The sequence below is a fragment of the Limulus polyphemus genome, unplaced genomic scaffold, assembly GCF_000517525.1.
Source record: "Limulus polyphemus unplaced genomic scaffold, Limulus_polyphemus-2.1.2 Scaffold975, whole genome shotgun sequence".
NCBI classification, from domain to species: Eukaryota; Metazoa; Arthropoda; class Merostomata; order Xiphosura; family Limulidae; genus Limulus; species Limulus polyphemus.
The window spans coordinates 276864-291401 of record NW_013666585.1 but is presented as its reverse complement, the minus strand read 5'-3'; the positions used below and the strand labels follow the sequence as shown (position 1 = coordinate 291401).

Here is a 14538-nt window from a genome sequence, read left to right as displayed (position 1 = left end):
ATATATATATACATAGGATGTTATATGTTCAAATATTTAAAATTAGTGTAATTGTACTTATATAAGGTTGTTCTATCCAGAAGGCCCCGGCATGGCCAGGTGGTTAGGGCGCTCGACTCGCAATCTGAGAGTCGCGGGTTCGAATCCGCGTCACACCAAACATGCTCGCCCTTTCAGCCGTGGGGGCGTTATAATGTGACAGTCAATTCGTTGGTAAAAGAGTAGCCCAAGAGTTGGCGGTGGGTGGTGCTGACTAGCTGCCGTCCCTCTAGTCTTACACTGCTAAATTAGGGACGGCTAGCGCAGATACCTCTCGTGTAGCTTTGCGCGAAATCCGTAACAAACTAACGAGTAATTTTGAATTTATAGACGTTTCATATGCTTAAGACAGACTTTACATCAAATAAATGAATATTTCAATATAAAAGAGACAATTTCTTTGCCTCTGATGTTTCAAAACTGAAATACTACAAGCTTATTTAGAACTTGATTAAACGTTGTGACTGTAGACAAATTACGAAAACAGAATCTTCACCTTATGTGGCGCCATCTTTTGGAACGATTGTTATATTAAAGTTGATTCTACTGGAATTCAACTCAGTGTAAACATGTTAGTAAGGTTGGAGTTTCGTAATCGTTAGATAACCGATGTTTCAGCTTTTTTTTTTTTGCTTAGGTGTTTCTTAGAAAATATATAGATCGACAGATAAATAGACAGAACGATAGAAATTGTTCAGCTGAATGACTGTGCAAGAAAGCATTTATTTATTTATAAGCAATTTGTAACTTATGGAATTAAATATGTTTTAGTTGGGGAAACATGTCTTATGTATTATTTACACATATATATCATTGTTTCTTTACCAAGTATCAAACTGTCGCAGTATACATATACTGATGCAATGCCTGCATTCCAATTTCTTAGGTTTTGTGTGGACTGAGCTGAAGAAAATAATGTGACAGCATCTTGGCACGAACCGCTCTTGAGCTAACTTATCTACAAACATCAAACACTCCAACTTAGCGCGTGTAAACACACTTTTTATACCTTGCAACAATGTGACGCAACACTCTAAAGAAGCTTAGGCTCTGCCATCAAACCCTGGTAATCTTTTTGACATTTAATCTCACCAGCAATAATGAAAAGCTCAAGCGATACTCTCCTGCTTTCGCTGTGACGTGAACGAGCTCGTGCCTCCTCGTCAGATTAGTTAGAACATATGCATAAAAGATATAGTAGAAGTAGTACGTCGCACCACATGTGCCAATAAAATTCAATTCCCGGGATGCAGAAAGCGCAGCCAATAGGATCATGTCAAGTGTGGGATTACAACGCAACTACTCTTGAATTCAAAGAGACAAGCAACAAAGCTAGTTTGTCAGAGGCTGTGTCTTCTAGTACAGCGCTCAGTTACTAATCCATCAAATCATGACGAGGATTACATTCTACTTAAAAGAGAAAACAAACCCCCCATGAGTCTTTCGTACCTGCACCCCAATTCTACTGCACTTTATGGCTTAAGTTACTCTTTAGTCTTTCTGAATTTCAAGAAATATCTAACTTGTTGACAACACTAAAACACCATCAACGCAGAGCTGCCTATTGTTAGAAACATCTAACTTTTGACAAAATTAGAACACCATCAACACAGAGTTGCCTACTGTTAGAAACATCTAACTTGTTGACAAAACTAAATTACCATCGACACAAAGCTGCCTATTGTTTCCGGGAAAACATCAGTGTATAAAACTTTCAAGATGAAATTTATCAAAGTTAAGAATTTATTTCGAGGTCCTTTCTAAACGAAAAGGTCAGAGACCCACTTTTTAGATACAGCCACCCCTACTTTTGGACTCATAACCAAAGAGAGGGCAGCCAGTTAGCACCCGCCGCTAAAAGGACTTTGTCCAGATCTTTGAACTGAATATCAGTTTGACTGACTGTAATATTTTTATGGCGTGTCACAGCTGATAATGGAAATGTGTTCAGCAGTAGCACATCTCGAACCTTGGACTATATGATTCGCAGCGCGACAGACGAAACAATAGAACATGCTCGGCCAGGTCAATGAATAATACAAGAGCTTACCTTTATTTATATGTATCTGTAAGTATATTTGATAAATAAATAATTATTATTGGGGCGAATAACGAATGTCACATATATTGGAACTAATTAGGCTTATTATAAAAATGCGGAGATATACAAAATGAGCAAGAGATGCGTAGAGAGTAAGTAAGTCGACAAACAATCAAGTTATTAATCAGGTGCTCGGGAAAGATGAAAAAAAAAGATGACAGGCACAAGGAGGAAGATCCATCACTTCACTTTGTTGGCCTAATCATGTCTGTGTCAGAAAATTTGCAAGAAACCAATTACACACTGAATTTTTATATTGTAATTTTTCGGAATTCAATATATGATTCGTTTTTTATAGCACACAACATATATTAAAATAACATTCATTACTGTGTATACATAAAAAATAACGACACAAAAATCTAAAAAAGCTGAAAATAATTTTTATATTTTACCTAGTATCGTATATATATATATATATATATAGATGTTCTTCAGGGTAAAACTATAAACCCGAACAACACACATACATAGAGAATAGAACTCTTTAAAGTCGAAACCTAATCTTGTTTGAAGTTAAGAACAAAGCTACGCAATGGGCTATCCGTGCTCTGCCCACCACGGGTATCGAAACCCGGTTTCTAGCGTTGTGAGTCCACAGACATACCGCTGCCCTACTGGGGGCGAAACCTAATCAATAAGAAAACCAACTTTCGGCGTTTTTCATACCATTTTCTTTCATTTTTATTATTACAAAACCAAAAAGGATACACTAATCCATCAAAAGGATCTTTTGTACATTTATTATAATGTTGCCCGGCATATAAAGAATTAATTAGAGGAATTCTAAGATTTAACAGTTGCAAGTGCATTTCCATTGTTAAATCTTGGTTTTGTTGTTATAAAAATGTAAGTAAATGGTATGAAAATAACTTTATTAACAATTTAATGCAACAATTAATCAATAAAATTTTAACTGTAGAGGACGCTTTATTAAACTATAGATTTTGGAGTTATCTCGTTAGTTGTACGATAAGAAAAGAACAAAATATTTCAGTAAAAAACTTGTAAACAACATCTACCTCTGTTCGTGATCAAACTGGTCCCTTTTCGTTTTTTCGGTCTTCCTTTTGTCGGTGGGTATGTTACACTAGATGAGTCTGAGCTTGCCGTGTGACAGATTGAGCTTAGCCCAGTAAGTTCGCAAACATCAGACGAACAAAGATTGTTGTTAATTGCAGTGTCTTCGTGCGTAGGTCGGTCGTATTCGGAATACGTTGTCGTAGAAGTAACCTCGCTACTGGAAGCGTTGTATGGATACGTGTACTGTATCAGTAGTTCATAGTGGTAACGGCAGTAAATGGCGTCATCTTTCAGGCCGAAATATTCCCCTTTAGTGAAAGGCTTATTACAAGTCGTGCAAGTGAAACAGTGGAGGTGGTACACGAAGTCCCGAGCACGCATCACCAACTCAGTTGAACTGATTGCCAGATGACATCTTGCACACAATTTCACAGAAAATAATCTATAAAATAGAAAAAGTTAAACGGTCTGTTGAAAAAATAAAATAAAAACTAAAGAGGCTATCGAATGAGATTATTGCATTGGAATATATCACAATGTCATTTATGACAATAATTTCTCACTTTGGAATATATATCACAATGTCATTTATGATAAGAATTTCTCACTTTGGAATATATCACAATGTCATTTATGATAAGAATTTTTCACTTTGGAATATATCACGATGTCATTTATGATAAGAACTTGTCACCTTGGAATATATCACGATGTCATTTATGATAAGAATTTGTCACCTTGGAATATATCACAATGTCATTTATGACAAGAATTTGTCACCTTGGAATATATCACAATGTCATTTATGATAAGAATTTCTCACCTTGGAATATATCACAATATCATTTATGATAAGAATTTTTCACTTTAGAATATATCACAATGTCATCTATGACAAGAATTTTTCACTTTGGAATATATCACAATATCATTTATGACAAGAATTTTTCATTTTGGAATATATCACAATGTCATTTATGACAAGAATTTTTCATTTTGGAATATATCACGATGTTTTAATGAAGGACAATGTGTATGCTTCAGTAAATGACTTAATTATAATGCTTCAACAGTGAGAAACCTACATGCACTGAATCTTAAGTAAATGAATTGAGTGGCTAAAGGATCGAGATTCATAACTAAAAACACAATGTCATTTAGGACAAGAATTTCTCACTTTGGAATATATCAAAATGTCATTTATGATAAGAATTTTTCACTTTGGAATATATCACAATGCCATTTATGACAAGAATTGTTCACTTTAGAATATATCACAAAGTCATTTATGAGAAGAACTTGTCACTTTGGAATATATCACAATGTCATTTAGGAGAATATATCACTTATATATCGAGATTCATAACTAAAAACACACACGCTCTATAGTGTATGGTGTTGCATTTACAAAACAACAAATACTGTTCATTGGACTTTATGAACTACCAGAGTGTTATGTGGCTTCTGTGTTAAAATTATATTTAACACAAATAATTCTATTAAGCTCTATGTGTCTTGATGAATATAATTATACTGTTTTATAAATTGTTTTAAAACAAGTTCACTGCATATGTTTTTTCCCTACATTCCTCTTAATTTGTCCATTGTAGCTCGAAATTAAAAGAGTGTAAAAATAGCACTTCTTATCTATCTATTGTCTCTCACAACTCACTGCTTAAGAAGCATTTGAGCTGGGCGATGGGAGACAAAAGATTCTCTGAAACGCTATTTATATTAGCAGTACAGTGTTTTAAACGTAATGTTTTAAACACCAAAAACCGACGAAATATTTTCAGACCAACAGACTTAAAAATTGTTATAAGAACAAGTTAACTGTAGATGTGTTTTCCCCATATTTTTTAACTTGTTCATTGCAGCTCGAAATCAGAGGTATCTAAAATACAATCCAAAAATGCATTTCTATGCATCATTGTAATAGATAAAAACTAATTCCCATAAATTCGTTCACAGAGATACATTCCAAACTGTGTCATCAATTTAAGTTTACTTCAGAGATTAAGCTTTTACCATGAATCATATGAAAGTAATCAAACGTACACCTAAGAGTAGGACGGAACTTAAAACTACTATAGTTAATATATATACACGTACTTACGTTTATTGTTCTTTATTGGATTTTTATTGATATCATAGTTTACTCAAAATTAAAATGGGGCATGTTGATGAGGCACAAGAATATTATACACCGATCATAATACTCCTAAAATGAACTAAACCTACTTTTATTTTCTTAAGCAAAAACATTTATCCTTCCGCATTTAGAAAGCTCTAAAATTACCCCCTTTTTCGAGAAGGAGGAAACTTTATAAAAATCTGAGGAAACCCTTCTTGAGGCGCCAGTTACAAAAATGAAATGACTTACTAGTTAAAACATTGTTGAAGTGTCAATAAGAAAAGTAAACTGCTTTGCTAGTTAAATCAGTCTTGAAGTGTCAATATGAATAACACACTGCTTTGCTAGTTAAATCAGTCTTGAAGTTTCAATATGAATAATACACTGCTTTGCTAGTTAAATCAGTCTTGAAGTTTCAATATGAATAATACACTGCCTTGCTAGTTAAATCAGTCTTGAAGTGTCAATATGAATAATACACTGCTTTGCTAGTTAAATCAGTCTTGAAGTTTCAATATGAATAATACACTGCCTTGCTAGTTAAATCAGTCTTGAAGTGTCAATATGAATAATATACTGCCTTGCTAGTTAAATCAGTCTTGAAGTTTCAATATGAATAATACACTGCCTTGCTAGTTAAATCAGTCTTGAATTGTGAATAACAAGGTTACACTGTCTTATTAAATCTTTCGTAAAGCTTCAATAAAAAAATTCACTGCCTTGCAAATTAAGCCTTTATTGAAGTGTAAATAAGAAGACTACACTGTCTTGCAGTTAAATCATTCTTAAAGTTTCAGTACGAGTTCACTTCTTGCTTATAAAACCCTTTTTGAAGCGTCTGTAAGAGTATATTCTCTTGCTACTTTTCATATAAAAACATATTGTATTTATTTTTCTTCTCTCCAAAAATCATAATCGTGCGCCACTCTTTTATTTCTGGGCCGATCGTCTTGAAACTTAGACGGTATATACCTCGATACAATACGGCGAATTCCCTTTCATTGTTCTATTTATTTCTTAGCTTTGATTTTAGGAGGTCAATGGTCAAATACAAAAAACGTATTTTGGTCTGCAGTTCCCTTATATTTTAACCAACCAGAGTGAAACAGGAGTCAAAAGTTAGAAAATACAAAGTTATGGCTTAGGATCGTCCATTCCATTTATTTCAACCAACCTTTGCACAACTATACCTTGTGACTGTTCCCATAGATTGAGATAGACAGATTTGTTTTTTGTCATCCTTGCGACTTCACAGGGGTCAAAGATAAGAATATTCCACAGAAACGGAGTTTTTAACCTGCCATTCATCTGTAATTCCACCAGTCTAGATGAGACTTTGCCCGAACACACCTTGTGACAACTCCCACAGACTAAAGCAGACATATTTAGGATTTGTACTTCACATTATTTTACAGGGTCAAAGACAGAACAAAAGTTATCATTGTATGTAATAGGGATCTCTAAACCTAGAGACGTATCTGCATATGTAAACGTTACAAAGTGTTGCCTTTGTTCATACAGTGAATGGAATCGCATTCACCGTGTCGAAGAATAGGTCTTATTTGACCCAAAATTAGTTTGTTTTTTTTGCCATTGTGAACAAATGTATAAAAAGAGAAACTATCCATTTATTATAACGTCAAAATTTAATATGTCCCATTATATCTTTCTCTCAAAGATTAGTCCCCTCGATCTGAAGTATATATGCTGAAGTCTATATCCCCTTCCCCTGCCTTGAATGCCATGAAACCTATTGAGGACCTTATCGAATAAGGTGAATGGGAGGGGTGGTGGTGGTGACATATTGCATTATCTTGCGAATGTTGGATTGTGTAGTTAAATATTCATATTGTGATATCAAGTGCTTTATATATATTGTATAGATCGGCCAATATTATATATATATATATATATAAACACCAATTTTCTTGTTAATTTATATTTCATCGTACTGCTCCTTAAGGTGTTCACAATATATATACCTACATATATACACCAAAGGGTATTGTTGAAACTGGCCTATCGAATTTAGTTTGTTCATTCTATTTCTAGGTTAACAGTTTAATGTCGTCTTCTTCCTGTTATGGAAAAAACTTTATTTAATAAACAAAGACTAGGAATGGACCGATACCGAACCTTAGGTTGAAATCAATAATACACTGAATTATGAGATATTATTATCATTAAACGTTATATATCATTAAGTGGAGTAAGCTGTCACTATGTGTGGATTAATTACGAAATATTTCAAGAAAATACTTACCTGTAGTAGTCTTTCTTACAGTAGATATTCCCGTCTCGGGAGAAGCAAGTTAGTTCGGAGTCCAGAGGAAGTTTACATTCACAACATTTGAGACAATTAACATGCCATTGTCGGTCTACAGCCATGAGGTAGTAACGATCCATAATTCTTCCGTTGCATCCCGAGCACACTGCCGCCATTCCACTGGTTGTCTCGTCTAATCCGCACAGCGTTGGCATTTCAGCACTCTTAGTTCTCAAGCTTGAGGTGGCAGTCGAAATTGAATGCCAAAACGTATATCCCTCCTCTCCAGAATTATAATTAAAAATGCATGTTTTTTTGTTTTTTTTCACTGAACAGTCTGAAGTTTCTAAAACTGAATGCTCTAAATGAAATTTAGACTATTTTAGAGAGGAATTGGGCAATAAAGCTGTCTCAGGAACTGTGTTTTTGCACTGCGACTACTTCATGGGTTCTGGTGTTGACAACGACGTTTCGGGTTTCCTACTCAAATCCTACTAAAAGAATATTTCAGTATAATGAACGAGCTCTCAAGCAGTTGCAGTTCGTAAAAACACTTTAAAATATGGCACACGAAACCAAGTAGTTATACAACAAAATTTTCCTTGAACATACTAATAATCATGTAACTACTTCTTTATACTTAATTTCTTTTTCAAGCTCACCTTAAAGTAACATAGCCTCTACTTTAAAGCACTTTAGACTGTTTAATATGTGAACCAAACATCCTTCATAAAAGTCATAACTACTTTCAAAATAAAAACAAGTAATTATATATTCGACTCCATTAAAAGACGTGGGAGAAATAAAATTAAGATTGCCAAAATTACTGACTCAAACGTTACAGGAATATATGTGTGAATATATTCACTTTCTATTCAATCCTTGGGAAGCATCATCAAGAGAACAGAGAAGCCTGATTGAGTAAAACGTTGAGTTTTGAATACTTATACAAATCGAATCTAAGCATTATCACTTTATGGGTAGCGATGCTTTATAAATATTTAAACACTGTGGTCTCCCTTACCAAAGAGCATATACATTAAATGTTCTATGTTAACTTCGTACCAGTTCTAAGTGATATTTTCAATTTGTTTAAAACCTTTGAAAATTTTCATTTGTTATCAGGTCTGTACCTATCGGAAGACACCCCCCCCCAGCGGCTCAACGGTAAGTCTGAAGGCTTATAACGATAAAAATCACGTTTTGATACCCGTGGTGGGCACAACACACATAGACCTTTGTGTAGCTGTGTGACTAACTACAAAAAAAAAGAAAAACTATCGTAAGACCTTCTAGTATTAAAAAACAACAACAAACTCTGAGAAACCGAAGTTTTTAATGATAAGTTACAATTGTTTCTGTGGCCTGATATGTTTTCACCATAAATAACACTTTCTTCCTTTCACGAGATAACAAAGTGATTGTGTTGCTGTGATCACAGAATATTTAGGCTTAAAGTGAACTTCTGTATTTTTGATCAGTCAATTCAACCTAACCTAATGTTAGTTAACCTGCGTTAATCGGAATTATAAAAGAAAATAAGTTCCATGTAAAAATATGAAGTAGTCCTATCTCAAAACTATCCTTCACCCACTCGTTGTTCTTCTTCATCTTAAAATCCCTATTGAACAAACATGAAAAACTCCTTCACAAAACCACTATCTGCTGATTCGTATTAGATGCTCGTCTTAGAACTTCTCTTGAACGGGCATGAAACCATTACTTTCTCCCTCCCATTTCCTAGGTCAAAAGCTCAGTATATCCAAACATATTTCTTTTCCAAGATATCTTGATATTGGTTTTAGCTAAATATCATATCAGAGAACCAAAAACTAAAAATCGGGTCTTAATCAGTTGTATGTCAGAAAACCCAACGACTGGAAGTTCGGATCTTAATCCGCTGTATATCAGAATAAATAACCAACGACAGAAAATTCGGGTCTTAATCCGCTGTATATCAGAAGAATTAACGACTGGAAGTTCGAATCTTAATCCGCTGTATATCAGGAGAATTAAAGATTGGAAGTTCGGATCTTAATTTGCTGTATATCAGGAGAATTAACGACTGGAAGTTCGGATCTTAACCCGCTGTATATCAGGAGAATTAACGACTGGAAGTTCGTATCTTAATCCCGCTGTATATCAGAATAACCAACGACTGGAAGTTCGATTCTTAATCCGCTGTATATCAGGAGAATTAACGACTGGAAGTTCGGATCAAAAAAACTAGGTTTTAAAGAAAATAAAACTTTTCTATGTTAAATAAGTTATTACGTTATTAAGACTCGAGTTTCTAGTCGTTGTTTTTTATGATATACAGTGCATTAAGATCGGAACTTCCAGTTGCTGATTCTCCTGATATACAGCGGATTAAGATCCGAACTTCCAGTCGTTGATTCTCCTGATATACAGCGGATTAAGATACGAACTTCCAGTCGTTGGTTATTCTGAAATACAGCGGATTATGTTTTTTTTTGTTCGCGTCTGGTTATGCAGAAATCCTGTTGTGAATGCTGAGAATAATAACGCAGGCTTTTTTTTATATTGATTCCTCAGTTTATTACATATACAGTTGTTTATAGCAAGTACTTGTTTATGTCTAAATACCTACAGCCCAAAGTGAATAATCGTGGTGGCTTATTAGTGAAGAGTGCATAGGTTCAGGAAAGAGCAGTGAGCTTTAAGCTTTTTAAGTGGTTGGTATACGGACAAGCTCGTTTATCATCCGTAAGTTGGCAATCAAGCCTAACAACCACGATAGTTTACAACATTCACGTTTCCTCCAATTCTATACAACAACGGAAGACCGTTGTTTCACTCTCGTTGACAAGTGAGTGATTTGTGCCGGAATATATGTTGTTGAATATGCAACGATAATAAACTTCTCTCGAGTTCCACGTTGAGTTTAACGGGTTAATTCGCATGAGATCTTTCTTTGATCAGTACATCTCTGACCCAGCATGATTACTTCTAGTACCAAGCAAAGTCAAGTCAAAATCAAGTCAATTTATCAAAAATTGGTAAAACTCTATTTTGATAATATTGCATTACATTAGAAAACCTTAACTCAACTACAGAAAGAGACAACTAGAAGAAAATACATTGTAACATATTCAGCGTTTTTTGTTGTTTTTTTGGAAAATGTTTCAGTTAGCAGGACGAAGAATGCACGAAAATTATAATAGCAGTGATTGATTGAAGTTCCATATGTGAGATAATAATATAAATTACATGACAACGATGGCGTAATTTTATATCGCACCAGAAGTATTTGCTATTTGTTTGGCGTTAAGCAAAAAGCTGCGCAATGGACTATCTGTACTCTGCTCATCACAGTTATCGAAGCCCAGTTTTCAGCGTTATAAGCCTACAGACTTACCGCTATGCCACTATGGGGGGGGGGGGGCATTTGCTGTAAAAAAACAAAGCAACAACACAGAAGTCAGGAAGAAACATTTGTCGATAAAATTGATAAAAGGAACATAACGGTCGGTAATTTTATACCCTCCACCATGCTTAGATATGGAATACACAGAGATTTTGAACATATCAAATGTTTTTGAAATATAGTTTCAATTGTAAAGTGTTCGTAGAATTTTAGCCTCTGAGCATGAGAACGCAAGTATCTTAAGTACATCTGTTTTTGTGTCTTTCAATGTCGTATATTGTCATTTTCATCTAATTTTTTTGTTTTACAGCGTGCCCTTTTATCTCCGCAAAACTTTACTTTTTAAACATACCACCTGTACGTAATTACATATAATTTGTTTTTACTTTAAACTTTAATATTTCAAAAACTATATTTGTTGGCGGGATTGGTAGAATGCCTCATTTAATCATCTTTAAAACTTGGTGTGCTTCGGACTTTGCATTTCTTTGCAAGTTGCTACGCGAATATTATTTATCAGAAATAGGTGTGAAATGACAAATTAATCAAGACATTTGTCGACCTGGACGGCATTGCACTGTTCAATGATGGGGATTTCCATAGTGGCGTTATGTCGTGCATCTGCAGTGCCACGCAACTGCTTTAGAATACGTAAATTGTTCTTATAAAGTGCAATTAGACCTTTAACCTTCCGTATTGAAAACGAAAAGTGAAGAATGATTAATGGCTACTAGAATATTGTCAGTACGTCATAATAGTAAAAACAGTAGTATTTTATCCTATTACATATCAAACATTTGTTTTCATGTGCTGAATAATCATTTCCCTCCGTGGCGCTGCAGTAAGCTTGAGTTCTTATAATGTTAAAATTCGTGGTTTGATATCTGCAGTAGGCAGATAGCTGATTGGGCAGTTTTGCGTTTAAAATAGCAAAATACACAAACTGAATAACAATATTGCTAAAATAAAACAGACATTACATTACCAGCACATTACATTTTCTCCATTTTGTACTAGCCCTTATTTATACTAACAAATTCACCATAAGAATCACTGTAACTAGGTGTGCTCGATTATCTAGTTAGTTTTTAAAAATAAGAACCAAAGAAATATCCAATTGAACAATTTTATTGTACGGTAATAGCTCACTCGAATGAGTTTGTGTTTTAATAGTTGAATGTAAGCTTTTAATTATTTGAAAGCCACATGTATTGTATTACGATGCATGTTCACTTAACCATGGACTTACAGAGCATTGAAAAAAAATACTCACATTGATAAAGTAAAGTAGTAAGTTTAGTAAGAATACTTAGTAGTAAAGGTAAAATAAAAACAAAAATTGTCACAAAACGAAGGATTTGGTTGATTAAGTATTATTACTGAGCAATTTGAGTATTAGTTTAATTCTATATTACTATTTCTTTCGTTACTAAACTTATTTTTATAATCAAGAATTTATTAAACTTTTCTAAATTTTTCTAAGTACGTACCTCCAGGCTCGTCTTTACAGGCAAGCACTATGTGATTCGAAAATATTAATTCCACTACTCAATTTTTTTCTCTAGCCCACCTGAGTCTCCTCACTAGGAAGAGGTTGGAAGAAAGTCGATTATCTTAGTAAACGAAAATGTATGATCAATAAAGAAAACCTTAAGAACATTTTCACATGTATACTTGCGGAATGTTTTTCTTGATAATAAATTTATCAAATATTTTAAACTGTTGAAAATATAAAGGAATAAGCAGAGGTTAGAATAACTTTTAAATATCACATCGCTCATAATATGTTTGGATCAGTTTACGATTTAAAACCAATAAGGAAAAACGATTTTGTCGTCAATAAACAATACAAATGCCGAGTTAAAGTAAAATAAAACACAACAGATGAGAGAGAGAAGATACATGATTTCAATTCACATTAATATTTCTATTGTATTGTACTGCCAACTCATAAAAAACAATAAATAATAAAATATCTAAATAGTTGACAGTCTGTTGTTGAATCTCAAACAATGAAAACATTCTACACTCGTTCGATTTTTAGTTAATTCACATGAATGACATCTACTTCCCCCAGTAGGTCAGAGGTACGTCTACAGACGTAGAACGCTAAAATCCAGGATTCGGGTCCCGCGGTGAACAGAGTGCAAATAGATCATTGTGTATCTTTGCACTAAGAGAGCAACAACAACGAATAACACTAGTTTATTTATTCACTATGCTTCATTACACAATTCAGTAGCTCTGTAAATTAATTTGGTACGTTTTTTTTTACGATCCTAACTTTTGAAATTAAGTTACATAATTATAGTGATTGAATTTTATGTTGTTTTGCTATGTTAGTCACCAGCATACATTTATGCATTGCAATAGACATGTTGGGTTCTTGTTCGTTAATTTCACTCCCTCCCCACACACACAAAGAAAATAATAAGCAGACGTTTTAATATAAATAAGTTTACAGACTGATTTTTAACTTCAATTTAAGTAGAATTAGGACTTTCAATTAGTTTTGTCTTTTTTGACAGAATTTATTTTACTACAGGTTTCAGTTTCACAGATATTTCAATAAGTATTTAAAATGAACCCCGTTATGATATGGTTAAGCCAGTCAATCATAATTTGTTATGTTCTCGAATTCGTCAAAACACTTGTGAACTCCAACACACAGTTATATAAATGAGTAACATGTTTTCATGCAGGGTTTGCTGTCAACTCCGTATAAAGCAGCCGATATCGACCACAGCCGTTCTCATTCCTCTTAATTACGAAAAAGCTCTAGAACGTGAAAAATGACCTCTGAACTCTTGTCATAAAAGGAAGAGAGAGAGAGAGAGAGACTTGTTTATTTATAATAAAAAATAGCTGTGGTAAAATCTATCGATAACACTTTTTAAACCAAGTCTGGTATAACTTTATTACAAGTATAGACAGCTGGGTCTTCAACGGACTCGTAATCTGAATAACATTAAAAATTAAGAAGCTTCATAACAGTTATGTCAACTTTAGAATCTAAAGAAAAAAAGATAATTAATACAGCAGCATTTTCCTATCTTCAATGACGTTTCGAACAACTAGCGTTGCACATACAGGACAGGCATATAAAACCGAAATATGAACAACAAAGTGAAAACAGTAGGATTTATCTCTATAAGAGAGGAAACTGCGGAAGTAGGAACCAGGCAGAGATAGGAATACATTATGCATCAGACACAATTACCTATATTAGCAGTCCTCACATGTGAAATGAATTTATAATCGGGAGTAGGTTTTCATCTCACATCTAAAACAATCATGCACCGTCTGTATCCATTTGTAGGCAGATAGTTGTTTCTAAAAAAGCACGAAAATAAAAACATTTCTCTAAAAACAAAAATTATCTTTTGAACTTGCATTTCAGATCCCATAATGGTCACATACAAACAGCAAAACAGAAGTTTAGACGACTAGTTTAATACACATTTCTAATTAAATAAAGTCTGAATTTACCTTCCTAATTTGAACAAGGTAGTTCATCGCCCAATCTTCTCCTTGACCGATATGTTGTTAATTTGTCTCTTTTGAATTTTGCGCAAAGCTACACGAGG

The 14538-nt window shown here is 33.9% G+C and overlaps 1 protein-coding gene across 2 annotated transcripts in view; it reads right to left on the bottom strand.

The window, feature by feature from the left end:
- LOC106461509 (LIM/homeobox protein Lhx2-like) overlaps positions 1-14538 on the bottom strand; it is a 68302-nt gene that overhangs the window by 5324 nt on the left and 48440 nt on the right. Inside the window, exons 3-5 of one of the 2 annotated variants that reach the window (XM_022388497.1) lie at positions 12442-12534; positions 7561-8057; positions 3163-3605 (exon numbers count right to left, since the gene is read on the bottom strand). In XM_022388497.1, the coding sequence (XP_022244205.1) occupies positions 3163-3605; positions 7561-7778 (661 nt within the window). In that variant the 5' untranslated portion in view covers positions 7779-8057; positions 12442-12534. The remainder of the gene's footprint in view (positions 1-3162; positions 3606-7560; positions 8058-12441; positions 12535-14538) is intronic. The other variant, XM_013921332.2, reaches the window with a different exon arrangement.